Below are 27909 nucleotides of genomic sequence, written 5' to 3'. Positions count from 1 at the left end.
GTTAAAAGGTAAAAAAAAAATTCAGTTGGTAATGACAACCCATAGGTGTTGTAATAATGTAAGCATTTATTGTGAGCAAACAGTGCATTTTTTGTTCCAGTGAGGTTCATTTCAAGTCATTGCAAACTGCAATATTTTTTATTAGAACACAACTTGACCAAAGAAACTGAAACAGTGCACCTATAACATGCAGTACAATAATTTGTGGAGCAGTGTACTTGTGTGTGTTTATTATTTCAAATGTGTGCTGGTTTGCTTTTTGCATGAGATCCAGAGTATAGAGAGAAGAGAGGGTGGTTAGGAACTGGTGAAATTCCTCCCTTCACAACATGGAATTAACACAAAACAAACGGGATGTTCAAAGGAGATTAAAAAATATATATAAACATGGAAAAAGGAAAGCAATTAAAAATGTGCTACAGTACAAGATCAAGTAATGGTGAAACTGAAGAATATAATACTAGCTTGGTAATACAAAACTTGTAGAATTGAACATTGTAGGCTATAAAGATGTTTTTTTTTAATTATTATTATTTTTAAATGCACCATTGTAATGAACACATAAAAATGCAATGTAATAAATACTATTGTATGCGATGAATAAAACATTTTAAAACAATGCATAAAAATGTAGACAGAGGTGGCAGTGGCACATTCCAGATGGGTACATGTCTCTGCTGGATATTAGGAGGCTCTTCCATTCATATCGAAAAATCCACATAATTGACCTGAATATGGCGAGCAAAGCATATAATATTTGTATTTTTTAAACATCTAAAAAAAAAGTAAACGACTTTACAAATCTGAGCATTTCAAAAAAATATACTCCACAAATAGTGAGCTCTTCCAAACATATAGAAAAATATCCCCGAGTTGTGTGTAGAAAAGACTGTTGGGTCATGAAACAGAGAGTTGAGAACAATATGGGCTCTGTATCAATCTACAGCACAGAAAACTATAACTAGGAGAGTTGATATCTAGTCATCTATAGCTTGACCAGGAGTATTTCCTGACCATGCAAACTGACCAGAAAAACTCTAGGCCCTGCCTATGAGGTCATCTAATAAAAACATTGCTATATGTTGGCAGAGGAGCGTAGAACGTGGAACCTCTTCAGGGTCATGCGGATGGAACCCAGGTCACAGTTCACTCTCTCTAGACGGTTCTCTAAGGCCACCTGGGGAGTATGGGAAGTCATTTAGCTGGAACAGCTTTAAACATTCACACATACCGTACACAAAGACCTCTGTTTTGAAGTGATATCCCATCTGGAATGTTCCATTTCAAATCATATTCAAATTGCCATACAAGAGAGAGTCTACTTCCTCAAACAAACATGTTCATGACAACAAAAATATTAATTTAACCCAGTCATGGTTTTTACTGATATGTAATGAGGCCTAGCAGGTTTGGTGTGACTGTGACCTTACCTCATCTAACCTGGTCTGCAGGCTCACCCTCCCACCAGATCCAGGCATCCGGCTCAACGCTGACTCAATCTGCACAGAACACACACAAATTAATAAATATATAACCAACGCATGAACTCACTTCATAGCACTCAGATTAAATCAGATTAACCAGGCAGGCAGCCCTGCAGTGTGTGTGTGTGTGCGTTGCGCTGGACAGACACAGGAGTGTACGTAAGCTTGCTGACGGGCAACGGGGTTATAGCACCCCTCAGTCAAAACAGAGCGGGAGAGGACAGGGCAGAGCAGAGCGGGAGAGGACAGAGCAGAGCAGAGCGGGAGAGGACAGAGCAGAGCAGAGCGGGAGAGGACAGAGCAGAGCAGAGCGGGAGAGGACAGGGCAGAGCAGAGCGGGAGAGGACAGAGCAGAGCAGAGCGGGAGAGGACAGGGCAGAGCAGAGCGGGAGAGGACAGAGCAGAGCAGAGCGGGAGAGGACAGGGCAGAGCAGAGCGGGAGAGGACAGGGCAGAGCAGAGCGGGAGAGGACAGGGCAGAGCAGAGCGGGAGAGGACAGGGCAGAGCAGAGCGGGAGAGGACAGGACAGAGCGGGACAGGACAGGACAGAGCGGGACAGGACAGGGCAGAGCAGAGCGGGAGAGGACAGGACAGAGCGGGACAGGACAGGACAGAGCGGGACAGGACAGGGCAGAGCAGAGCGGGAGAGGACAGAGCAGAGCAGAGCGGGAGAGGACAGAGCAGAGCGGGAGAGGACAGAGCAGAGCAGAGCGGGAGAGGACAGGACAGAGCAGAGCGGGAGAGGACAGGACAGAGCAGAGCGGGAGAGGACAGGACAGAGCAGAGCGGGAGAGGGCAGGACAGAGCAGAGCGGGAGAGGGCAGGACAGAGCAGAGCGGGAGAGGACAGGACAGAGCAGAGCGGGAGAGGACAGGACAGAGCAGAGCGGGAGAGGGCAGAGCAGAGCGGGACAGGGCAGAGCGGGAGAGGACAAGGCAGAGCAGAGCGGGAGAGGACAGGGCAGAGCAGAGCGGGAGAGGGCAGAGCAGAGCGGGAGAGGGCAGAGCAGAGCGGGAGACAGGCAGAGCAGAGCGGGAGCAGAGGACAGGGCAGAGCAGAGCGGGAGAGGACAGGGCAGAGCGGGAGAGGACAGGGCAGAGCGGGAGAGGACAGGGCAGAGCGGGAGAGGACAGGGCAGAGCAGAGCGGGAGAGGGCAGAGCAGAGCGGGAGAGGGCAGAGCAGAGCGGGAGAGGACAGGGCAGAGCGGGAGAGGACAGGGCAGAGCGGGAGAGGACAGGGCAGAGCAGAGCGGGAGAGGACAGGGCAGAGCAGAGCGGGAGAGGACAGGGCAGAGCGGGAGAGGACAGGGCAGAGCAGAGCGGGAGAGGACAGGGCAGAGCGGGAGAGGACAGGGCAGAGCGGGAGAGGACAGGGCAGAGCAGAGCGGGAGAGGACAGGGCAGAGCGGGAGAGGACAGAGCAGAGCAGAGCGGGAGAGGACAGGGCAGAGCGGGACAGGGCAGAGCGGGAGAGGACAGGGCAGAGCAGAGCGGGAGAGGACAGGGCAGAGCAGAGCGGGAGAGGACAGGGCAGAGCAGAGCGGGAGAGGACAGGGCAGAGCAGAGCGGGAGAGGACAGGGCAGAGCAGAGCGGGAGAGGACAGGGCAGAGCAGAGCGGGAGAGGACAGGGCAGAGCAGAGCGGGAGAGGACAGGGCAGAGCAGAGCGGGAGAGGACAGGGCAGAGCAGAGCGGGAGAGGACAGGGCAGAGCAGAGCGGGAGAGGGCAGGGCGGGAGAGGGCAGGGCGGGAGAGGGCAGGGCGGGAGAGGGCAGGGCGGGAGAGGACAGGGCAGGGCAGAGCGGGAGAGGACAGGGCAGGGCAGAGCGGGAGAGGACAGGGCAGAGCAGAGCGGGAGAGGACAGGGCAGAGCGGGAGAGGACAGGGCAGAGCGGGAGAGGACAGGGCAGAGCGGGAGAGGACAGGGCAGAGCGGGAGAGGACAGGGCAGAGCGGGAGAGGACAGGGCAGAGCGGGAGAGGACAGGGCAGAGCGGGAGAGGACAGGGCAGAGCGTGAGAGGACAGGGCAGAGCGGGAGAGGACAGGGCAGAGCGGGACAGGACAGGGCAGAGCGGGACAGGACAGGGCAGAGCGGGAGAGGACAGAGCAGAGCGGGACAGGACAGAGCAGAGCGGGACAGGACAGAGCAGAGCGGGACAGGACAGAGCGGGACAGGACAGAGCAGAGCGGGACAGGACAGAGCAGAGCAGGAGAGGACAGGGCAGAGCGGGACAGGACAGAGCAGAGCGGGACAGGACAGAGCAGAGCGGGACAGGACAGGGCAGAGCGGGACAGGACAGGGCAGAGCGGGACAGGACAGAGCAGAGCGGGACAGGGCAGAGCGGGACAGGACAGGGCAGAGCGGGACAGGACAGGGCAGAGCGGGACAGGACAGGGCAGAGCGGGACAGGACAGGGCAGAGCGGGACAGGACAGAGCAGAGCGGGACAGGACAGAGCAGAGCGGGAGAGGACAGGGCAGAGCGGGAGAGGACAGGGCAGAGCGGGAGAGGACAGGGCAGAGCGGGACAGGACAGGGCAGAGCGGGAGAGGACAGGGCAGAGCGGGACAGGACAGGGCAGAGCGGGACAGGACAGGGGGAATATATGAAGCCAGCTATAAATAGAAGTCATTAAGAGTGGAGTGGTTGTAAAACCATAAAGCCAGGTTATATAACCGGAATATATTAGGAGGCCTGCCTCCGTCATTAATAGATATAAACCAACCAAATATGAAGCAGTGCAATACCAGAATCAACGTTAGCCAAACTAAACTCCTAGCCCCTGTCCCTAGGAACTCCCTGTAGATTCCAAAGAGTTTGGATGGATATGAACTAGGTAATATTGCTCTGGTAGGTTGACACCACTGCATTGCTTATTGCCATCCAATCTTTACAGATCTACAATGCATTCAGACCCCTTGACTTTTTCCACATTTTGTTGCGTTACAGCCTTATACTAAAATTGATTAAAATTGTTATTTTTTTAATCCTCTTCAACACACACAAAAAACAGGCTTAGACATTTTTGCCAAAAAAAAAGAAAATATCACATTTACATAAGTATTCAGACCCTTTTCTTTGTTGAAGCACCTTTGGCAGCGATTACAGCCTTGAGTCTTCTTGGGTATGACGCTACACGCTATTTTCAAGCTAAATAGAGCGAGAGATATTTTCTAGTCTCTTGGGTTCAAGTCCGGGCTCTGGCTGGGTCTCTCAAGAACATTGAGACTTGTCCCGAAGCCACTCCTGCGTTGTCTTGACTGTGTCCTTCGGGTCGTTGTCCTGTTGGAAGGTGAACCTTTGCCCCCAGTCTGAGGGTCTCTGGAACATGTTTTCATTAAGGATCTCTCTGTAGTTTGCTCCGTTAATCTTTCCCTCAATCCTGACCAATCTCCCAGTCCCTGCCGCTGAAAAACATCCCCACTACATGATGCTGCCACCACCACGTTTCACCGTAGGGATGGTGCCAGGTTTCCTCCAGATGTGATACTTGGCATTCAGGGCAAAAAAATCAATCTTGGTTTCATCAGACCTGAGAATCTTGTTTCTCATGGTCTGAGAGCCTTTTAGGTGCCTTTTGGCAAACTCCAAGCGCGCTGTCATGTGCCTTTCGTCTGGCCACTACCGTAGAGGCCTGATTGGTGGAGTGCTGCAGAGATGGTTGTCCTTCTGGAAGGTTCTCCCATCCCCACATAGGATCTTTGGAGCTCTGTCAGAGTGACCATCGGGCACTTGGTCACCTCGCTCCCTCGATTGCTCAGTTTGGCAAGACAGCCAGCTCTAGGAAGAGTCTTAGTGGTTCCAAACTTCATCCACTTAAAAATGATTGAGGCCACTGGGTTTTTGTCGACCATCAATGCTGCAGACATGTTTTGATACCCTTCCCCAAATCTGTGCCACGACATAATCCTGACGCGGAGCTCTACGGAAAATTCCGTCGACCTCATGGCTTGATTTTTGCTCTGACATGCACTGTCAACTGTGGGACCTTAAATAGACAGGTGTGTGCCTTTTCAAATCAATTGAATTTACCACAGGTGGACTCCAATCAAGTTGAAGAAACATCTCAAGAATGATCAATGGGAACAGGATACACCTGAGCTCAATGTCGAGTCTCATAACAAAGGATATGAATACTTATGTAAATAAGCTATTTCAGTTTATTTTATATACTTGCAAAAAAATAATAATCTAAAAACCTGTTTCTGCTTTATTATTTAATCCATTTTAGAATAAGGCTGTAATGTAACAAAATGTGGAAAAAGGGAAGGGGTCTGAATACTTCCCAAATGCACTGTACAGGTGTCTAGGGGTAGGGCTATGGGTAAAAGGCATGTTTGGTCTTGTGGAAATTGGACATTGCTAGTGAGTGGCCTGTCAGAGTGTATCTATAAGAACCTTATAACAGTCTGTCTCACCTGTTGTTTTTCCATAGTGAGCTCGTCTAACATCCTCTCAGCGTCAGCCAGAGAGTGGAGCCTGGTCTGGAGGTCTGTCCCTGGGTCCTGGAGGTCTGAGCATGACCCCACAGTCCCTTGCTCCTGCCAGCCCAGCCCAAAGACACCCTCCTGGGGGTCAACACTGCCTGAGGACTCCACTGAGCCACCAGACGACCGCTGGGAGGCTGGAGGAGGAAGAAACAGGGCAGTAGTGTTATGGAACTATTCAACTGAACACACTAACCAGGAGTCAGGGAGGTAAGTCAAAAACCTTCTGGGAACAGTCTCTTCCTGGGGCTGGAGTTGTGGAAGGAGTGGCGTCTCTGGTCTAACGCCACGTCAAACCTGAAACAGACAATCACAACTCTGAATTAAGCTCAACATATCAAATACCGTAGCTGGAGTTGGAGCGATCACACGCGGAAAAAACAGTAAGCATTTTAACCAAGGGTGCAAAGATGCAGCTAAGGAAGAGTCCTGTAGTCCACGGGTACCTGTTGCGTAGCGGTTGTCGTGGTGATGGGTTGCCAAAGGCAGTGGAGTAGTTCTCTGCAGGGCAGCGTTTGGGGCTGGACTTAGCTGACAGAGGCATCATTAGAGTCTCCCTCTTACCTAAAACAAAATAACACTAGATTAGTGAAATCACTTAACATAATTAACTAGTCTCCACATACACAAAAGTACACATGAGGTAATAGAGTATTGAGATACACCAGGAGGAGAAAAGGGATACCTAGTCAGTAGCACAACTGAATGCATTCAACCCAGCCCCGATAAAGGAGTGGTGAGAAAAACAGACGTACTGGGTGTAGTAGGGGGGAAGGTGGTCCTCTGGGTGCGGGGGGGCAGAGAAGAGGACCTGTGGCCTTCTGGAGACAGACTTCTCTGGGCTCTCAGCAGAGGCACACCCCTGACTGTCCCGGACATTCCCGTCTCCGGGCCAGCCACATCCTCCATAGCCCTGTCACGGTCCTGTGTTTGTGGTTCTCTGTGGTTTCTCTCTAAAAGGCCAACAGTAGGCCTCCGGTTGCCCAACCCTGCAACAGACCGATACATAGAGACAAATGACAGAATTTAGAGAAAAACACTCCCAGAAAGAGATGCTTTCAGAGTGAACCACATTGAAAGACCCATCAACAGAAAAAAACTTCAGAGTAGAGAATCAAACGGGTTGTTTCAACTTTCCTTAACACTGCCAAGATATATCCGTTTGCAAATCACTACATTTTCACAAGACAGAGAATCTTAAAATGCTGGTATCAGATGACATGAAAAGCACAGATCCAAACGGCTGAGGTCAGGGGAACACAACCTCCATGGTAAAAGCAGCCTTAGCAGAAAATGCAAGACTGGAGCCAATGAATGAGTCACGTTGAAGGCCAGTGTTCCAGCCCAGCACTAACGATTGAGTGGAGAGTGACATGAGTTAGTAAGTGAGTGGAAGGCCTACTGTGGGATGAGGACTGTGTCTTACAGTAGGCCAGTGAAAGTGAGTCAGTGGTACTGTGGCTGTTCTTACAGGGGGCCCGACCCTCAGTGGTCCTGGTCTCCTCAAGCTCTATCAGGGCCCTCATCAGTGGGGTCAGAGGCCCCCGAGCTTCCCTCACACCCCCACCCTGGTTCTGGGGCTGCTCAATCTCTGGAGGAGACGAACACCTACAGGACAAAACAGGACAAGGGTGAGGTAAACTGGTCAGCTTTGTAATCGTGGTTAAATCAAGGGGAAAAGGAATTAAGAGGTATTCTTAAGTTAACACTACAACCACAAGTTAACCACAACCATACCTTCTGCTGCCAGTGTGGCCCGAGTTGCCTGATTGGTCAGTTTGAGGACAGGGAGACTTTCTGTAGCTGCCCAATTGGTCAGTTTGAGGGCAAGGAGACTTCCTGTAACTCTGCGATTGGTCAGTTTGAGGAAGAGGAGACTTCCTGATGCTATGTGATTGGTCAGTTTGAGGGCAAGGAGATATCCTATATGTGGATTCTGGTTGCCGAGGGTGTTTGCTGGGGGACAGCAGCAGGTCCGGATGGTGGTACAGACTGGAGAGGGATAACAGTAAGAACAGCTTCTGTCAAACAGACAGACAGACTGGAGGGGGTTAACAACAGTAACAACAGATACTGTCAGACCTGCTTTGGGACCGAATGAAAGCACAACATGGATGCATGAGTTGAGGAGACCGTACCCAGCTCCAGAGGACTGTGTGTGGTTGTGGACGGCCTGGCGACTCCTGGCCTGGTTCACATAATCCAGTTGATTCACCTGGCTCTCCATCTTACAGATCACCCTGAGGAGGAGAGGGGCACAGACAGACAGACAGGCAGAGGGGGAAGACTGTTACAGATCACCCTGGAGGAGGAGAGGGGCACAGACAGACAGAGGGGGAAGACTGTTAGAGATCACCCTGAGGAGGAGAGGGGCACAGACAGACAGACAGAGGGGGAAGACAGACAGACAGACAGACAGACAGACAGACAGACAGACAGAGGGGGAAGACTGTTAGAGATCACCCTGAGGAGGAGAGGGACACAGACAGACAGACAGACAGACAGACAGACAGACAGACAGACAGACAGACAGACAGACAGACAGACAGACAGACAGACAGAGGGGGAAGACTGTTACAGATCACCCTGAGGAGGAGAGGGGCACAGACAGACAGACAGACAGACAGACAGACAGACAGAGGGGGAAGACTGTTAGATATCACCCTGAGGAGGAGAGGTGCACAGACAGACAGACAGAGAGGGAAGACTGTTACAGATCACCCTGAGGAGGAGAGGTGCACAGACAGACAGACAGAGAGGGAAGACTGTTACAGATCACCCTGAGTAGGAGGGGCACAGACAGACAGACAGAGGGGGAAGACTGTTACAGATCAACCTGAGGAGGAGAGGGGCACAGACAGACAGACAGACAGACAGACAGACAGACAGACAGACAGACAGACAGACAGACAGACAGACAGACAGACAGACAGACAGACAGACAGACAGACAGACAGACAGACAGACAGACAGACAGACAGACAGACAGACAGACAGACAGACAGACAGACAGACAGACAGACAGACAGACAGACAGACAGACAGACAGACAGACAGACAGACAGACAGACAGACAGACAGACAGACAGACAGACAGACAGACAGACAGACAGACAGACAGACAGACGGGGAAGACTGTTAGAGATCACCCTGAGGAGGAGAGGGGCACAGACAGACAGACAGACAGAGGGGGAAGACTGTTACAGATCACCCTGAGTAGGAGGGGCACAGACAGACAGACAGAGGGGGAAGACTGTTACAGATCACCCTGAGTAGGAGAGGGGCACAGACAGACAGACAGAGAGGGAAGACTGTTACAGATCACCCTGAGGAGGAGAGGGAGACAGACAGACAGACAGACAGACAGACAGACAGACAGACAGACAGACAGACAGACAGACAGACAGACAGACAGACAGACAGACAGACAGACAGACAGACAGTTACAGATCACCCTGAGTAGGAGAGGGGCACAGACAGACAGACAGAGAGGGAAGACTGTTACAGATCACCCACAGACAGACAGACAGAGGGGAGACTGGGAGATCACAGACACAGACAGACAGACAGAGAGGGAAGACTGTTAGAGATCACCCTGAGGAGGAGAGGGGCACAGACAGACAGACAGAGAGGGAAGACTGTTACAGATCACCCTGAGGAGGAGAGGGGCACAGACAGACAGACAGACAGACAGACAGACAGACAGACAGACAGACAGACAGACAGACAGACAGACAGACAGACAGACAGACAGACAGACAGACAGACAGACAGACAGACAGACAGACAGACAGACAGACAGACAGACAGACAGACAGAGGGGGAAGACTGTTAGAGATCACCCTGAGGAGGAGAGGGGCACAGACAGACAGACAGGGAAGACTGTTACAAGATCACCCTGAGGAGGAGAGGGGCACAGAATGACAGACAGACAGACAGACAGACAGACAGACAGACAGACAGACAGACAGAGGGGGAAGACTGTTAGAGATCACCCTGAGGAGGAGAGGGGCACAGAATGACAGACAGACAGACAGACAGACAGACAGACAGACAGACAGAGGGGGAAGACTGTTAGAGATCACCCTGAGGAGGAGAGGGGCACAGACAGACAGACAGGGAAGACTGTTACAAGATCACCCTGAGGAGGAGAGGGGCACAGACAGACAGACAGAGGGCGATGACTGTTACAGATCACCCTGAGGAGGAGAGGGGCACAGACAGACAGAGGGGGAAGACTGTTAGAGATCACCCTGAGTAGGAGGGGCACAGACAGACAGAGGGGGAAGACTGTTACAGATCACCCTGAGGAGGAGAGGGGCACAGACAGACAGAGGGAATACTGTTAGAGATCACCCTGAGTAGGAGGGGCAGACAGACAGATAGACAGAGAGGGAAGACTGTTACAGATCACCCTGAGGAGGAGAAGGGCACAGACAGACAGACAGACAGAGAGGGAAGACTTAAAGATCACCCTGAGTAGGAGAGGGGCACAGACAGACAGATAGAGGAGGAAGACTGTTACAGATCACCCTGAGGAGGAGAGGGGCACAGACAGACAGATAGGTAGAGGGAAGAGTGTGTGGGTGATATAGGATGTTTATCTCTCCACTGTTGCTGGGTCCAAAAAAATGACAAAGAAAGAAAAGCAGGCACAAGATTACATGCAGGTCCTGTCTATGCTTTGGTAGACAGTCACCAAGAGAAGAACTCTCTCTCAGTCGTAAAGGATCCCACATTATGTCACTCAACTTCTGATGTCTGATATGGAGTCATGATTCACCCAGCTTATCATCCTATAGATGTTGGTTTTCATAGACAAGACAGAGACACTGTGTCCCTGCAGGTCTTGGTGTTGGATGTTTGATGTTACCTGTTTAGTCTAGAGATCTGCTCGTTGGCATCAAACAGATGGTTCTCTGAAGAAACCAGGTTGTCCTGTTGACAGAGACAGAAGGTTGAAATATTAGTAGTACAATGCGTCACCTGTTCTTGTCGAGGTGGAACACAGAAACAGACATCACTAATACCTTCACGCCCTCGTGCTCTTTCCTCAGAGAGTCATACTCCCCCAGAAGCTGAGGAGGCAGAAACAGACACAACCCTTAAGTCATCATGGCCACACACACACACACACACTTGAGCTACAGCCAAATAGCCTATTACAATACCATCTGCACACATCAGTAGGTAATAAATAATCTGCTCAGATAAGACTGGTTGGTGTTGAAAACACAGAGATACAGTTCTGCAGGTGCTCGCTCACACTACAACACCTAGAAAGTAGTCTATTCCAGACAGTCAGAGACCAGAGATTTGGGTTTACTTAAATAGTTTAGTATAAGTGCAGAACTCACGTCCTGCAGCATCTTGTACTCCCTCTCCCTTCTGGCCTCCTTCTCTTCCGTTTCTCTGCAGGCGTTCTCCAAGGCCTCCTCTAGATGCCGGACCCGGGACCTGAGGCGGCCAGCCGAGGCGTCCTTCTCCCTGACTGACCGCCTGCTTCCGTCCAATCGCTGCTGCAGGGACGTTGCCGTGGAGCAGGCTGTGTCGTAGCGCATCGCCCAGTCAGCCTGTCAGAGAAAGCAGAGCTTGTTATGCACACACACACACACACACACACACACCTCTAGGGGTATAAAAGGCATCTTACCAGTTGCTTTTCCAGGATGGAGTTCTTGTTCTCCAGCTCCTGGATACAGCTGCTGGCTTCAGACAGAGCCCTCTCTTGCTGAGCACACCTGGTATTACAACAACCACAGGTTAGATCTCACACACACACACACAGGCCTAACCTTAACCCCTAACCCTAAAATGGTCTTTTTCCCCACGAGGGAGAATTTTCCTTGTTTTACTATTTATGTGGGGACTTTGGGGATTTCCGGTACCCACGAGGATAGTAAAACGTACGCACACACACACACACACACACACACACACACACACACACACACACACACACACACACACACACACACACACACACACACACACACACACACACACACACACACACACACACACCTCTGTCTGAGTGTGCGGTTGCTCTGCTCTAGGTCGTGTGGCAGGTCTCTCAGGTCCAGTTTGTCTCTGAGGAGTTTGATCTCCGCCTCATAGTAAGCCTTCAGGTCAGCTACATGACGACAGTGTTTGTCCCTCAGATTCTCTCTCAGCCTGGAGAAAGAGGGGCGGATAGGAAGTTGGGAAAAAAGGAGGACAATTGGGAAGAGAGTGAATGGGAGGAGGATGCATCAGTAGTTACACGGGTTATTCTACTGCTCCGTATGCATCAGTAGTTACACAGGTTATTCTACTGCTCCGTATGCATCAGTAGTTACACAGGTTATTCTACTGCTCCGTATGCATCAGTTACACAGGTTATTCTACTGCTCCGTATACATCAGTAGTTACACGGGTTATTCTACTGCTCCATATGCATCAGTAGTTACACGGGTTATTCTACTGCTCCGTATGCATCAGTAGTTACACGGGTTATTCTACTGCTCCGTATGCATCAGTAGTTACACGGGTTATTCTACTGCTCCGTATGCATCAGTAGTTACACAGGTTATTCTACTGCTCCGTATGCATCAGTAGTTACACGGGTTATTCTACTGCTCCGTATGCATCAGTAGTTACACGGGTTATTCTACTGCTCCGTATGCATCAGTAGTTACACGGGTTATTCTACTGCTCCGTATGCATCAGTAGTTACACAGGTTATTCTACTGCTCCGTATGCATCAGTTACACAGGTTATTCTACTGCTCCGTATACATCAGTAGTTACACGGGTTATTCTACTGCTCCATATGCATCAGTAGTTACACGGGTTATTCTACTGCTCCGTATGCATCAGTAGTTACACGGGTTATTCTACTGCTCCGTATGCATCAGTAGTTACACGGGTTATTCTACTGCTCCGTATGCATCAGTAGTTACATTCTACTGGTTATTCTACTGCTCCGTATGCATCAGTAGTTACACGGGTTATTCTACTGCTCCGTATGCATCAGTTACACAGGTTATTCTACTGCTCCGTATGCATCAGTTTACACTACTGCTCCGTATGGTTATTCTACTGCTCCGTATCACATCAGTAGTTACATCAGGGTTATTCTACTGCTCCATATGCATCAGTAGTTACACGGGTTATTCTACTGCTCCGTATGCATCAGTAGTTACACGGGTTATTCTACTGCTCATCGTATGCATCAGTAGTTACACAGGTTATTCTACTGCTCCGTATGCATCAGTAGTTACACAGGTTATTCTACTGCTCCGTATGCATCAGTAGTTACAGTAGTTACATCAGGGTTATTCTACTGCTCCGTATGCATCAGTAGTTACACGGGTTATTCTACTGCTCCGTATGCATCAGTAGTTACACGGGTTATTCTACTGCTCATCAGTAGTTACACAGGTTATCAGTTACATCAGTAGTTATTCTACTGCTCCGTATGCACATCAGTAGTTACACAGTAGTTACACGTTATTCTACTGCTCCGTATGCATCAGTAGTTACACGGGTTATTCTACTGCTCCGTATGCACCAGTAGTTACACAGGTTATTCTACTGCTCCGTATGCACCAGTAGTTACACAGGTTATTCTACTGCTCCGTATGCATCAGTAGTTACACAGGTTATTCTACTGCTCCGTATGCATCAGTTACACAGGTTATTCTACTGCTCCGTATGCATCAGTTACACAGGTTATTCTACTGCTCCGTATGCATCAGTAGTTACACGGGTTATTCTACTGCTCCGTATGCATCAGTAGTTACACAGGTTATTCTACTGCTCCGTATGCATCAGTAGTTACACGGGTTATTCTACTGCTCCGTATGCATCAGTAGTTACACGGGTTATTCTACTGCTCCGTATGCATCAGTAGTTACACGGGTTATTCTACTGCTCCGTATGCATCAGTAGTTACACAGGTTATTCTACTGCTCCGTATGCATCAGTTACACAGGTTATTGTACTGCTAGTTCCTCTGGTATATAGACTCAACAATATTAGTGTGGCTGAATATACACTGCTCAAAAAAATAAATGGAACACTAAAATAACACATCATAGATCTGAATGAATGAAATAATCTGATTAATATACTTTTTTCTTTACATAGTTGAATGTGCGGACAACAAAAATCACACAAAAATGATCAATGGAAATCAAATTTATCAACCCATGGAGGTCTGAATTTGGAGTCACACTCAAAATTAAAGTGGAAAACCACACTACAGGCTGATCCAACTTTGATGTAATGTCCTTAAAACAAGTCAAAATGAGGCACAGTAGTGTGTGTGGCCGCCACGTGCCTGTATGACCTCCCTACAACGCCTGGGCATGCTCCTGATGAGGTGGCGGCTGGTCTCCTGAGGGATCTCCTCCCAGATCTGGACTAAAGCATCCGCCAAGTCCTGGACAGTCTGTGGTGCAACGTGGTGTTGGTGGATGGAGCGAGACATGATGTCCCAGATGTGCTCAATTGGATTCAGGTCTGGGGAACGGGCGGGCCAGTCCATAGCATCAATGCCTTCCTCTTGCAGGAACTGCTGACACACTCCAGCCACATGAGGTCTAGCATTGTCTTGCATTAGGAGGAACCCAGGGCCAACCACACCAGCATATGGCCTCACAATGGGTCTGAGGATCTCATCTCGGTACCTAATGGCAGTCAGGCTACCTCTGGGCGAGCACATGGAGGGCTGTGCGGCCCCCCAAAGAAATGCCACCCCACACCATGACTGACCCACCGCCAAACCGGTCATGCTGGAGGATGTTGCAGGCAGCAGAACGTTCTCCACAGCGTCGCCAGACTCTGTCACATGTGCTCAGTGTGAACCTGCTTTCATCTGTGAAGAGCACAGAGCGCCAGTGGCGAACTTGCCAATCTTGGTGTTCTCTGGCAAATTCCAAACATCCTGCACAGGGTTGGGCTGTAAGCACAACCCCCACCTGTGGAAGTCGGGCCCTCAGAGTCTGTTTCTGACAGTTTGAGCAGACACATGCACATTTGTGGCCTGCTGGAGGTCATTTTGCAGGGCTCTGGCAGTGCTCTTCCTGCTCCTCCTTGCACAGAGGCAGAGGTAGCGGTCCTGCTGCTGGGTTGTTGCCCTCCTCCACATCTCCTGATGTACTGGCCTGTCTCCTGGCAGCGCCTCCATGCTCTGGACACTACGCTGACAGACACAGCAAACCTTCTTGCCACAGCTCGCATTGATGTACCATCCTGGATGAGCTGCACTACCTGAGCGACTTGTGTGGGTTGTAGACGCCGTCTCATGCTACCACTAGAGTGAAAGCACCGCCAGCATTCAAAAGTGACAAAAACATCAGCCAGGAAGCATAGGAACTGAGAAGTGGTCTGTGGTTACCACCTGCAGAACCACTCCTTTATTGGGGGTGTCTTGCTAATTGCCTATAATTTCCACCTGTTGTCTATTCCATTTGCACAACAGCATGTGAAACGTATTGTCAATCAATGTTGCTTCCTAAGTGGACATTTGATTTCACAGAAGTGTGATTGACTTGGAGTTACATTGTGTTGTTTAAGTGGAAGTGTTCCCTTTGTTTTTTTGAGCAGTGTATAAAAACATAACCAGCCCCTGGCCACTCACAGAGAGACGACCACAGGGTCTTCCAGCGATGCCGCTTTCTCCATACGAGGTTTTCCCCGGGAGAGTGTGTGGGAGTGCGTGTGCTTCCCAGACACAGACAGTTTCATCAGGTTGCTGGTGTGTGTGTGGCTCCCCTCGTCCTTGCTGGTCTGTGTGGCCAAGGCTTTGCGCTGCTGGCTGCTGGGGAGCACCAGGGGCTTGGAAGTAGAGGGGGATGATGGGGCCAGTTTTATCTGAGCAGAGGCTACCTTGGCTGGGGTAGGTGCGGTGGCAGAGAGGCTAGAGGCATTGGAGGGGCAGTCTGTGTCCCCAGGGTTGGCACTGCCCTCGGCCATGCTGGCTGGGCTAACTGGAGTACAGGGGGTGCCAATGCGGGGGTAGAGGTGCGGCAGGGTGGGGTACGATGGGCTGCTGAAGTGGGAGGGCGAGGTGAAGCCGGAGGTCCGGTCTGACTGACGGAGGTGAACAGTGGGATCTAGAGTTAACACCTAGAACAGAGAGAGGAGTAGAGAGTTAGAGCTAGTGTCTGTGTGTCTGTGCGTCTGTGTGTGGGTGTGTATACCTGTGGTGATGTGGGGCTGCATGTGCGAGAGAGGTCCCAGTCGGTGCGTTTGGACTCAGTTCTCTGCTTGTTGTGGTAAATCTCTCTGAGAGACAGCTTCTGTTCCTCTGGAGAGGTCTGGAGGAGGAAGATAGAGACACAGACACTGTCAGAACAACACGCGCACTCTGGAGAGGTCTGGGAGACACGCGCACTCTGGAGAGGTCTGGGAGACAGAGACACACTCAACAACTAACACAATGGAGGGAGATGGAGCAATTTTTTTTAAACTTGGGATTGAGGTCTGTAAATTTCTCGTAATGCATATTTTGCGATTCCCCTAATGCAGATGGTTTCGCGACGAACTTTTTGAGCACAATGAAAACAAACATTGTATTTAGGTGGAACAAGTTTGGATTGTCCTTTTGTCATTCACCTACCAGACTGATAGAGGCCTCCTGCAGCAGGAGGTCAGCTCCACTGTCAAAGCTGTCAGGTAGAGGGCAGTAGAGTTCACTCTCATCCAGACGCCAGTAAGTCAGACCTGGAGGACAAGAAGGCACCTCTTACTACATTATAACAACCTCAGTCCTAGACTGCTTCATAACTACTTTACTTCAAACACTTAGCAGTACAGCGAAGGCAACAGTGTGATTCAACAAGATCACTTAGTATGTAGGCCAATGTCTAACACTAGAACCGCTGGGCTGCGAGGCACCACTCATCAATATAACGAGCAGTCATTCTGACTGCAACATTCTAAAAGTGTAATTAATACATTTCATATATGCTCTCTCTAAAATAATTATTTGGTTGTGTTCATGAAGGTGTTCAGTAACATCAGAATATACTTCTTTTCATTTTAAATAATAAAACATGTTCATTTGTTTACTGTAGGCTATATGTAAAAACAAAAAAAACTATCTTCCATTCCTCTCAAATTTTAGAAAAGACTGTTGCGCAGCAACTCACTGTCTTCCTGAAGACAAACAATGTATATGAAATGCTTCAGTCTGGTTTTAGACACAATCATAGCACTGAGACTGCACTTGTGAAGGTGGTAAATGACATGTTAATGGCATCGGACCGAGGCTCTGCATTTGTCCTCGTGCTCCTAGACCTTAGTGCTGCTTTTTATACCATCGATCACCACATTCTTTTGGAGAGATTGGAAAACCAAATTGGTCTACACGGACAAGTTCTTGCCTGGTTTAGATCTTATCTGTCGGAAAGATATCAGTTTGTCTCTGTGAATGGTTTGTCCTCTGACAAATCAACTGTAAATTTCGGTGTTCCACAAGGTTCCGTTTTAAGACCACTATTGTTTTCACTATATATTTTACCTCTTGGGGATGTCATTCGAAAACATAATGTTAACTTTCACTGCTATGCGGATGACACACAGCTGTACATTTCAATGAAACATGGTGAAGCCCTAAAATTGCCCTCGCTAGAAGCATGTGTTTCAGTCATAAGGAAGTGGATGGCTGCAAACGTTCTACTTTTAAATTCGGACAAAAGAGAGATGCTTGTTCTAGGTCCCAAGAAACAAAGAGATTTTCTGTTGAATCTGACAATTAATCTTAATGGTTGTACAGTCGTCTCAAATAAAACTGTGAAGGACCTCGCCGTTACTCTGGACCCTGATCTCTCTTTTGAAGAACATATCAAGACCATTTCAAGGACAGCTTTTTTCCATCTACGTAACATTGCAAAAATCGGAAACTTTGTCCAAAAATGATGCAGAAAAATTAATCCATGCTTTTGTCACTTCTAGGTTAGACTACTGCAATGCTCTACTTTCCGGCTACCCGGATAAAGCACTAAATAAACTTCAGTTAGTGCAAAAAACGGCTGCTAGAATCCTGACTAGAACCCCAAAAAATGTATCATATTACTCCAGTGCTAGCATCCCTACACTGGCTTCCTGTCAAAGCAAGGGCTGATTTAAAGGTGTTACTGCTAACCTACAAAGCATTACATGGGCTTGCTCCTACCCATCCCTCTGATTTGGTCCTGCCGTACATACCTACATGTACGCTACAGTCACAAGACGCAGGCCTCCTAACTGTCCCTAGAATTTCTAAGCAAACAGCTGGCGGCAGGGCTTTCTCCTATAGAGCTCCATTTTTATGGAAAGGTCTGCCTACCCATGTGAGAGACGCAAACTCAGTCTCAACCTTTAAGTCTTTACTGAAGACTCATCTCTTCAGTGGGTCATATGATTGAGTGTAGTCTGGCCCAGGAGTGGGAAGGTGAACGGAAAGGCTCTGGAGCAACGAACCGCCCTTGCTGTCTCTGCCTGGCCGGTTCCCCTCTTTCCACTGGGATTCTCTGCCTCTAACCCTATTACAGGGGCTGAGTCACTGGCTTACTGGGCCCTTCCATGCTGTCCCTGGAAGGGGTGCGTCACCTGAGTGGTTTGATTCACCGATGTGGTCATCCTGTCTGGGTTGGCGGCGCCCCCCCCTTGGGTTGTGCCATGGCGGAGATCTTTCTGGGCTATACCCAGCCTTGTCTCAGGATGGTAAGTTGGTGGTTGAAGATATCCCTCTAGTGGTGTGGGGGCTGTGCTTTGGCAAAGTGGGTGGGGTTATATCCTTCCTGTTTGGCCCTGTCCGGGGTGTCCTTGGATGGGTCCACAGTGTCTCCTGACCCCTCCTGTCTCAGCCTCCAGTATTTATGCTGCAGTAGTTTGTGTCGGGGGGCTAGGGTCAGTTTGTTATATCTGGAGTACTTCTCCTGTCCTGTGTGAATCTAAGTGTGCGTTCTCTAATTCTCTCTTTCTCTCTCTCGGAGGACCTGAGCCCTAGGACCATGCCCCAGGACTACCTGACATGATGACTCCTTGCTGTCCCCAGTTGTCCCCAGTCCACCTGGCCGTGCTGCTGCTCCAGTTTCAACTGTTCTGCCTTATTATTATTGACCATGCTGGTCATTTATGAACATTTGAACATTTTGGCCATGTTCTGTTATAATTTCCACCTGGCACAGCCAGAAGAGGACTGGCCACCTCACATAGCCTGGTTCCTCTCTAGGTTTCTTCCTAGGTTTTGTCCTTTCTAGGGAGGTTTTTCCTTCTGTAGCTCAGTTGGTAGAGCATGGCGCTTGTAACGCCAGGGTAGTGGGTTCGATTCCCGGGACCACCCATACATAGAATGTATGCACACATGACTGTAAGTCGCTTTGGATAAAAGCGTCTGCTAAATGGCATATTATTATTATTATTTTTCCTAGCCACCATGCTTCTACACCTGCATTGCTTGCTGTTTGGGGTTTTAGGTTGGGTTTCTGTACAGCACTTTGAGATATCAGCTGATGTACGAAGGGCTATATAAATACATTTGATTTGATTTTGATTTGAATTCAACGTGGCGTGCCTTTGTTACAACAATCAAACAGAAACCATGTGTTGGAACACGGAAACAGCTTGTTATAATAAGAATACAAAGAGCAGTGTGTGTTGTTACCTGAGACCTCAGACATGAGGCTGTCACTCCTCCTCAGAGGGAAGGAGTTGGTGGAGGGAGCAGCCCAACCATGCTGAAAACAGAGAGATTAAATGAAGAGAGGAGAGAGAGAAGGAGACCCAAAGCTTTCTCTAGTCCTTTTCTAAATGCTTCCAAAGGAGGGCAGACACAGTGTCGAGTCCTTGTCTAAATGCTTCCAAAGGAGGGCAGACACAGTGTCGAGTCCTTGTCTAAATGCTTCCAAAGGAGGGCAGACACAGTGTCGAGTCCTTGTCTAAATGCTTCCAAAGGAGGGCAGACACAGTGTCGAGTCCTTTTCTAAATGCTTCCAAAGGAGGGCAGACACAGTGTCGAGTCCTTTTCTAAATGCTTCCAAAGGAGGGCAGACACAGTGTCGAGTCCTTTTCTAAATGCTTCCAAAGGAGGGCAGACACAGTGTCGAGTCCTTTTCTAAATGCTTCCAAAGGAGGGCAGACACAGTGTCGAGTCCTTTTCTAAATGCTTCCAAAGGAGGGCAGACACAGTGTCGAGTCCTTTTCTAAATGCTTCCAAAGGAGGGCAGACACAGTGTCGAGTCCTTTTCTAAATGCTTCCAAAGGAGGGCAGACACAGTGTCGAGTCCTTTTCTAAATGCTTCCAAAGGAGGGCAGACACAGTTTCCTTTTCTAAATGCTTCCAAAGGAGGGCAGACACAGTGTCGAGTCCTTTTCTAAATGCTTCCAAAGGAGGGCAGACACAGTGTCGAGTCCTTTTCTAAATGCTTCCAAAGGAGGGCAGACACAGTGTCGAGTCCTTTTCTAAATGCTTCCAAAGGAGGGCAGACACAGTGTCGAGTCCTTTTCTAAATGCTTCCAAAGGAGGGCAGACACAGTGTCGAGTCCTTTTCTAAATGCTTCCAAAGGAGGGCAGACACAGTGTCGAGTCCTTTTCTAAATGCTTCCAAAGGAGGGCAGACACAGTGTCGAGTCCTTTTCTAAATGCTTCCAAAGGAGGGCAGACACAGTGTCGAGTCCTTTTCTAAATGCTTCCAAAGGAGGGCAGACACAGTGTCGAGTCCTTTTCTAAATGCTTCCAAAGGAGGGCAGACACAGTGTCGAGTCCTTTTCTAAATGCTTCCAAAGCAGGGCACACACAGTGTCGAGTCCTTTTCTAAATGCTTCCAAAGGAGGGCACAGTGTCGAGTCCTTTTCTAAATGCTTCCAAAGGAGGGCACAGTGTCAAGTCCTTTTCTAAATGCTTCCAAAGCAGGGCACAGTGTCAAGTCCTTTTCTAAATGCTTCCAAAGCAGGGCACAGTGTCAAGTCCTTTTCTAAATGCTTCCAAAGCAGGGCACAGTGTCGAGTCCTTTTCTAAATGCTTCTAAAGGAGGGCAGACAGTGTCGAGTCCTTTTCTAAATGCTTCTAAAGGAGGGCAGACACAGTGTCGAGTCCTTTTCTAAATGCTTCCAAAGCAGGGCACAGTGTCGAGTCCTTTTCTAAATGCTTCTAAAGGAGGGCAGACAGTGTCGAGTCCTTTTCTAAATGCTTCTAAAGGAGTGCAGACAGTGTCGAGTCCTTTTCTAAATGCTTCTAAAGGAGTGCACAGTGTCGAGTCCTTTTCTAAATTCTTCTAAAGGAGGGCAGACAGTGTCGAGTCCTTTTCTAAATTCTTCTAAAGGAGGGCACAGTCTCGAGTCCTTTTCTAAATGCTTCTAAAAGGAGGGCACAGTGTCAAGTCCTTTTCTAAATGCTTCTAAAGGAGGGCAGACAATGTATGGAGGTCATTTCAGTGCCAAAATAATTTTCATTTAAATTCCATTTTTTTTTTTTTGATTTATAATGCACAAATTGAATCATTGAATTCAGAAATGTAACTTGTATTTCATGATTTAAAACTGAATTGAATGAATATTGCATTCAGTTTTAAAATGCCATTTATGTTTAATTAATTATTCAAGTTCAATATTTATATATTCAATTTCAATATGGTACATTGTAGTTTATAAACAATCATTTCAAGTTGATCAAAATGTAATATTTTCAACTTTTCAGATGCATTCCGATTCAATTTTCAAATTCTGTTTTCTAAATTCAGATTGAAAACCAGAGACAACATCCTGGTACTTTGTCAGCCAGGAAAGGTATAGGAGAACAGATAGAATCAAACACTCACTGTGGTAAACAGAAACTTTTTGCGGTGTCTGAAGCCAAAGTGGCATATTGAATTTATTTTCTTCCAATGAATTTGTCTCTAGCATTTGAACCATTTTGGCTATGAACCATTATAACCAACTGCGCTATTGAAAAAGGCCTTCAATTGCGCAAAGGTAGCCACTTCAGGCTGAGGAGTGAGTTTCATTGATCCCCATCTGCTACACTAATATAAGTCTTCAAGATCCAGCAAGGTTACTCACCTGGTTTGGTGATCCATGCTTATGTGATGAGAACCTTGCCTAAGACCTGGAGATGTGCAAGTTTGAGGTGTTATTTTGTGATAGATTCAAGTTGGGGTGGACTGGCCATTTGGCATTTCGGGGAAATGCCAGACGGGCTGGTCAATTTTTAGCACATTGGGGCCAATAATGGGGGACTTAAGGAAAATAATGGGCCGGTGTAGGGACCTCAAGAAAAGTATTGGCCAGTGTGCTAGAAATGCCATGTACGATTTATGGTCCCAGTCCACCAATGGTTTCAAGTCTCCATCAAGGGTAGTCATTATATGGTTAACACTGTGTTAGCTAGTTAAGCTAAAGCCTAGGCATTGGTCCTGTGACTTGGCGGAGTCTCTTCAAGGATGAGTTGAAAGGGGGGTGAAGTGGCCACCCTTCTCTGATGAGTAACTTGTCTTGAGACCTGAAGAGTTACATTGTCTGGCACACAGGAGCCCTGGGTTAGAACCCCTTCAGACAAACTTCCACGTCTTCATGTCTCAGCTAAGGCTGCTCATCACATAGCCTCGCGAGCAGGCTGATCTCATGAGCTTACATGAATGGTTCGCTACACACTGTAATAGGTCTGGTAATTACGAGGCTACTCCTCACATGGCTGGATCACCAAACCACCTCTGTCACACTCATTAAATGAGGTGCACAGATCCTTCTGCTTGCCACAGAAAGGGTTGTTGTTATGCAGTAGGCCTAATTTAGAACCCAGTCAGTTATATTGGTGCCGTGATCTCTGAGTAGGAGGTCAAAGGGAGGTAAAAATGTAACCGAGGTGGTAACCGACCTTGCTGGAGACTTGAAGACTTGTGTTAGCTTCCTAAACAAATCCCCATGGGCTTTATCTAAGTGGGCTAACACAGTCTCGTGACACGCAGGAGACCTGGTTCGAACCCAGTCAGTCACAAGAGCAAGATTAAATAGAGAGTGGAAAGGCTATCCTTAGAAGGACTATGACTGTGCTCTACAACTGTATTCTTATGACAGCCAAATCATTTTTGTGACACTCCCTTACAGTATGGCCTGTGATCATCATAGAGGAGAACAGAAAAAGCATTCATGCTCTAGAGTCTCTTAGGTTTCAGCAATGGGGTCATAATAGTTTATAGGCAAAGCGGTTCAAACGCTAGAGACAAATTCATAAGATGAACATAAATACAGCATGGCACATTGGCTTCAGAATCCACCAGAAGCTTCTGTTACCACAGAGAGCGTTTGATTCCTGGCTGGCAAAGTACCAGGATGTCGTCTCTGGTTTTGAATCTGAATTTACAGAACTGAATCTGAATGCATATGAGAAGTTGAATATATGAAACTTTGATTAACTTGAAATGGATGGTTTGAAAACTTGATACACAGTCAACGAACAAATTATAAATGATAAAATTCAAATAGAATTTCTGTTGGCACTGAAGTCGCTCCATAACAGTGACACACACAGACAAAATACATGGTGATATAACAAAATGCCAGAGCACTATACTGACTCTAGTAATCCAAAGATAATTTTATCTAGCTACAATAAATTGTAATGGAACAGGCCGGTGCTAGGCATACCTGGTCCTGGAGGTCAATGTCGTCCAGGGAGCTGTCTCTGGGGCTCTTCCTGGAGCTGGGCTGCTGCTCCTGGGGGGAAGAGGACTGAGGGTCACTCTGGCCCAGGTACGGGGCCTGAAGGGGTGAGGGGGAGGCCTGGGGATGTTGGGCCTGCCCTAGCCTGCTCTTCTTGGGTTTGCTGAGTCTATGTCTTTGAGCCCAGGATGTCAGCGGTTGGCTGGAGGTTCTCTGCTGCTCAGGTGATGGACTAGGATTGGCTCTAGGAGCCACCTCATTGGCCGAGGCGCTCCTCTGTTGACCGTCCTGGCCAATCAGAGTGATGTCTGTGTCATCCTGGAGGTGAAGGGACCAGCTAGGCTCCTCTTCGACCTGGCCTGTCTCCTCTGCTCCCCCCAGAGTCACTGTCCCCTCCAGCCCTGTGCCCCAGGCAGACAGGGTCCCGTACCCACTGCATAGCACCGTCCCTGCCCCATCAGCACACCTCTCTCCTAGGGTGACCGGCTCTGGCCGGGGGGGTGGGGGTTGAGGGGAGGTGGAGCTCAAAATGGTTTGGGGGACAAAGAGGGAGGTGAGGGGAACAGAGAGGGGCGAGTTCCCATTGGGAAGGTCCGTGCAGGTTGAGGGATGGTTGGGTTTGGAAGTGGGGGGTGAAGGGTAGTCCTTGGTAGTAACAACAGGGGAAGAGGTGTAGTCTGGGTGTGTCTGTGTGACAGACAGAGTAGATGGGTAATCGTGATGTGTCTGTGTGTTGGTGGTAGCAGTAGGGGTATATGGGTAATCGTGGTGAGTCTGTGTGCTGGTCTGGCGGTTCTGGAGCTGAACTAAGGCTTTGATCTCATCCTGAATCAGCTGGAGGAGAAAAACAATCACAGTGTAAACAGCCATCATTACATGCATCATCGGGTATTCTAGAACAGGCCAAGTATAGTAGTACAGACCTGTATTTGGCACTGGTACTGTTCTTGCTGAGCCAAGATCTGCTCTTGGTATTGTTTCTCTACTAGCTGAAACAGATGCAGCCATCGGCCCTGTTCAACAAACACATCTTCAACATTAGGTCTGTAAACCATAGCACAAGACACAGCATTGGAAGAGTTGTTCTTGGAAGTATGGGTGTCCAGCGTGAATATAAATATAGCAAATAGTCAAAGTGTTCTGATTGGAGGGTAGAATAGTGACAGCTGGGAGTTAGGCTCGCAGCTGGGGTCTGTGTGTGTGCGCGAGGCGCACCCGGAAGCAGCTGTGCTCCAGTTATGACGTGAGAAGGGGGAAACCGTTGTACTATGCCATGCACCCAGGGAGGGGGGTATGCACCTGATATTACAGCCCATAAATAAATAAAAAACAGATTCCCTTTGAGACTGAAATATAGATATTTCAGGGTACAATACCAGAACTGGGCTTCAGAACAATAGTCTAAACTAGACACGTGAAATCTAGCATGTGTTTTTTTAGATCAGGAAAAATGAACAAGAGGAGACAAGGGCAGGTCATTAAGACAATTGAGAAAGATCCCTGTATTCAAAGCTGGGGAATACAGTACTATGTATCTCCCAGGTGTATTTTCCTCTGTGTGTGAGATGAGATGGCACTGCTGCATCACAAATCATCTCCCGTGTCTGAAGAGATCAGCTGCAGTGGTGTGATGTGTGCAGTCTGGGGGCCGATTGTGTGCATGTATCTTTGTGTGCGGTCAGCTGAGATCCACAGAGACAGCAGAAGCGACAGAAGAGAGATGAGGCTGCCCAACACACTGCAGGAGAATAATGACCATGCCAGCTAACCCCAACGTCACCCTTCACGGGGAGAAGTTCAGAGAACACACACTTCTCTGAAAAATGAATTGCCATGGAGATTTCTCCATCAGTTGCTGTATTACTACTTGAAAGTCCTTCCACACTAAATACAAAATCTCCTACATATCCGTGTTGTCCACCTATCTTGTAGTTACACACCAACACTGCCAAACAGACACATTCCTACCTCACAGTCCTTCCACATCTCCGGGTCAGTCTCCCCACTACTCTGTATCTCCTGGACCAGGGCCCTGAGGGTCTCCAGGGAGGAGGGGTTGATGAAGGGAAGACACTTCCCAGACACAAAGACCTCCTCCCTACTGAGACACAGACTCCTGAGGAACACAACACACAGGAGTTAGGACAAGGGATTAGGATGGATTGTACTTTCCATACCTCTTACATTAACACCTCTAGTCAGAGAGCACAGTCTCTACACACACCTGATCTTCTGGGGGAGGCTGCATGCTGGGGTCATGTCATAAGCTCTCCCATCCACAGCGCCCCCTACAGTCTTGGAGGTGATTTTGCGTTCCTCTGGCCCGGCTAGCCCCAACCCAAGCCCCAGACCCGAGGCTGCTGAGGTGCCCTCAGAGGACTCACTCTCCTTGCCCCCTTCCCCATTGGCATCGCCAAGGCAGTGGCTCAGGCTTGAAACATCCTCAGAGATACTGTCATCTGTGGACATGCTTATGGACTCACGACCTGGGGAAGAGTATGATACCTACAGGGGAGATAGAGGGGGTCAATGAATGGGTGGAAGGAGGGAGACAGCTCCCCCTCAACCTACAAGGAGATAGAGGGGGAGGGTCTAATACCTGCAGGAGATAGAGGGGGAGGGTCTAATACCTGCAGGAGATAGAGGGGGAGGGTCTAATACCTGCAGGAGATAGAGGGGTAGGGTCTAATACCTGCAAGAGATAGAGGGGGAGGGTCTAATACCTGCAGGAGATAGAGGGGAGGGTCTAATACCTGCAGGAGATAGAGGGGAGGGTCTAATACCTGCAGGAGATAGAGGGGGAGGGTCTAATACCTGCAGGAGATAGAGGGGGAGGGTCTAATACCTGCAGGAGATAGAGGGGGAGGGTCTAATACCTGCAGGAGATAGAGGGGGAGGGTCTAATACCTGCAGGAGATAGAGGGGGAGGGTCTAATACCTGCAGGAGATAGAGGGGGAGGGTCTAATACCTGCAGGAGATAGAGGTCTAAGGACTTCAGGGTGAACTGTCCCTGGACTTCAGGGTGAACTGTCCCTTTAAACTCCAGACAAACAGTAACCAGGGCTGTGATGTGAGATGAAAACTTTCAATTTCACTGGGGCAGATTAACTTGCATACATCTGGATCAGTTTAGAGAAGGCTTGCGATATATAGCTGACAAGAGCATTAACCAGCATTAAACAGATAAGCTGTCATAGCTTCCATTAAATAGCTCACAGGGAAGGAAGCTTGCATGAATGGCATCATGTCACAACAACTGACCATGCAACATAACCTCCACTGTCAACACGACCAGCTGCTTTCATGTAATATTGTTCTCTCCTTGATAAGGGAATAAACCCCGCTACATAGCTATCCAGCGAAATATGCCTGGATATCGTAGCTAGTAAGTACCCTTCTGCTCGCTAATACAGTATCAACCTATTGATTGCCTGGCCAGTTTCCAGTTTGGTTGCTGGCTGGATCCTACTGTCTAGCTAGCTAACCATGTTAGCCTAACTGACAAGTTTGCAGGCTTCAACGTTTACGTGTAACGTTAGCTAGCGAACGTTACATATTGACAATCATTGAAACTAGCGCCTTAGTTATACGCGCAATAAGCACATAATCGATTCAGTTAATGTGTAAAGTAGGTGATTTAGATGATAAATAAAGCTACCATTAACTTACCAGTTAACTTGTAACGTAACTTCACCCATATTGCCTCTCAACAATACTAACCAGCTAGTCTACTGCATCTAATGTAGTTTTTACTCGGGCTAGCAGTGCTGCAGCACAATGTTCAATGGCAAAACATAACGCAATGTCTAATTGGCCAAATGAAATAGAACACGAGTTACCTGATTGGCTGTCTCTCTTATTTAGGCCTTATGATTGGCTAAGATGCACAATTGCGGTACACAACAAAGGGCATGATTGGCAGAACTTGTAGGAAGTGACACATTCGCTGCAAGGGTAGAAGTCCAATGAAACGCGCAAGGATACGAAATTGTTACGTTACAAATGTGCAATTGCTCATGTTATATTGTTATCTGCGATTCCAAAATTGATAGTTACGTCTACTTAATGTGTTATATCCCGTATTCATGGTAAATACTAGTCTCAGGCCCTGTTCAAGTTTCAAATTAATTCATTATCCGTGACAACATGTATTGCTGTTCACCACTGGCCAATTAGTTCAATCAGTGCTTATTGCCTAAATCTTGCCTAAATCTTGCTGGGTTATGCAATATCCAAGGAATTAATCACTGTAGATGAGCCTAAATCAGTGGTCCTGCTTGCTATTTTCCTGATATGTCCATCCAACAGTATAT

General features: G+C 48.4%; 1 protein-coding gene across 1 annotated transcript; it reads right to left on the bottom strand.

Annotated features, from left to right (window-relative positions):
* Positions 1–122: 122 nt before the first annotated feature.
* On the bottom strand, positions 123–27399 carry LOC124000332 (M-phase phosphoprotein 9). The gene is made up of 23 exons (XM_046306609.1): positions 27266–27399; positions 25820–26100; positions 25564–25711; positions 24519–24608; positions 23581–24429; positions 19604–19676; positions 16574–16677; positions 16155–16271; positions 15593–16080; positions 11993–12142; positions 11622–11709; positions 11326–11541; positions 10999–11046; positions 10842–10906; positions 8107–8208; positions 7706–7960; positions 7440–7576; positions 6724–6957; positions 6415–6532; positions 6192–6265; positions 5900–6105; positions 1431–1499; positions 123–1177 (listed from the first exon to the last, which is right to left on the bottom strand). The coding sequence occupies exons 2-23, from the start codon at positions 26062–26064 to the stop codon at positions 1076–1078; spliced, it is 3978 nt and encodes a 1325-aa protein (XP_046162565.1). The 5' UTR covers positions 26065–26100; positions 27266–27399; the 3' UTR covers positions 123–1075.
* Between the last annotated feature and the right edge of the window lie 510 nt (positions 27400–27909).

This window comes from Oncorhynchus gorbuscha, linkage group LG16, assembly GCF_021184085.1.
Source record: "Oncorhynchus gorbuscha isolate QuinsamMale2020 ecotype Even-year linkage group LG16, OgorEven_v1.0, whole genome shotgun sequence".
Taxonomy (NCBI): domain Eukaryota; kingdom Metazoa; phylum Chordata; class Actinopteri; order Salmoniformes; family Salmonidae; genus Oncorhynchus; species Oncorhynchus gorbuscha.
The sequence above is the reverse complement of the archived record's forward strand: the minus strand, read 5'-3'. Positions and strand labels throughout refer to the sequence as shown.

What these genes read in the sequence shown, in the direction of transcription:
- LOC124000332 (XM_046306609.1), bottom strand. Translation starts at nt 26,064, where the DNA reads ATGTCCACAGATGACAGTATCTCTGAGGATGTTTCAAGCCTGAGCCAC. An exon ending in AGATGTGGAAGGACTGTGAG is followed by an intron (nt 24,609 to 25,563) that starts GTAGGAATGTGT and finishes TTTGTTGAACAG; the next exon opens with GGCCGATGGCTGCATCTGTT. An exon ending in GGCCACACTGGCAGCAGAAG is followed by an intron (nt 7,577 to 7,705) that starts GTATGGTTGTGG and finishes TTTGTCCTGTAG; the next exon opens with GTGTTCGTCTCCTCCAGAGA.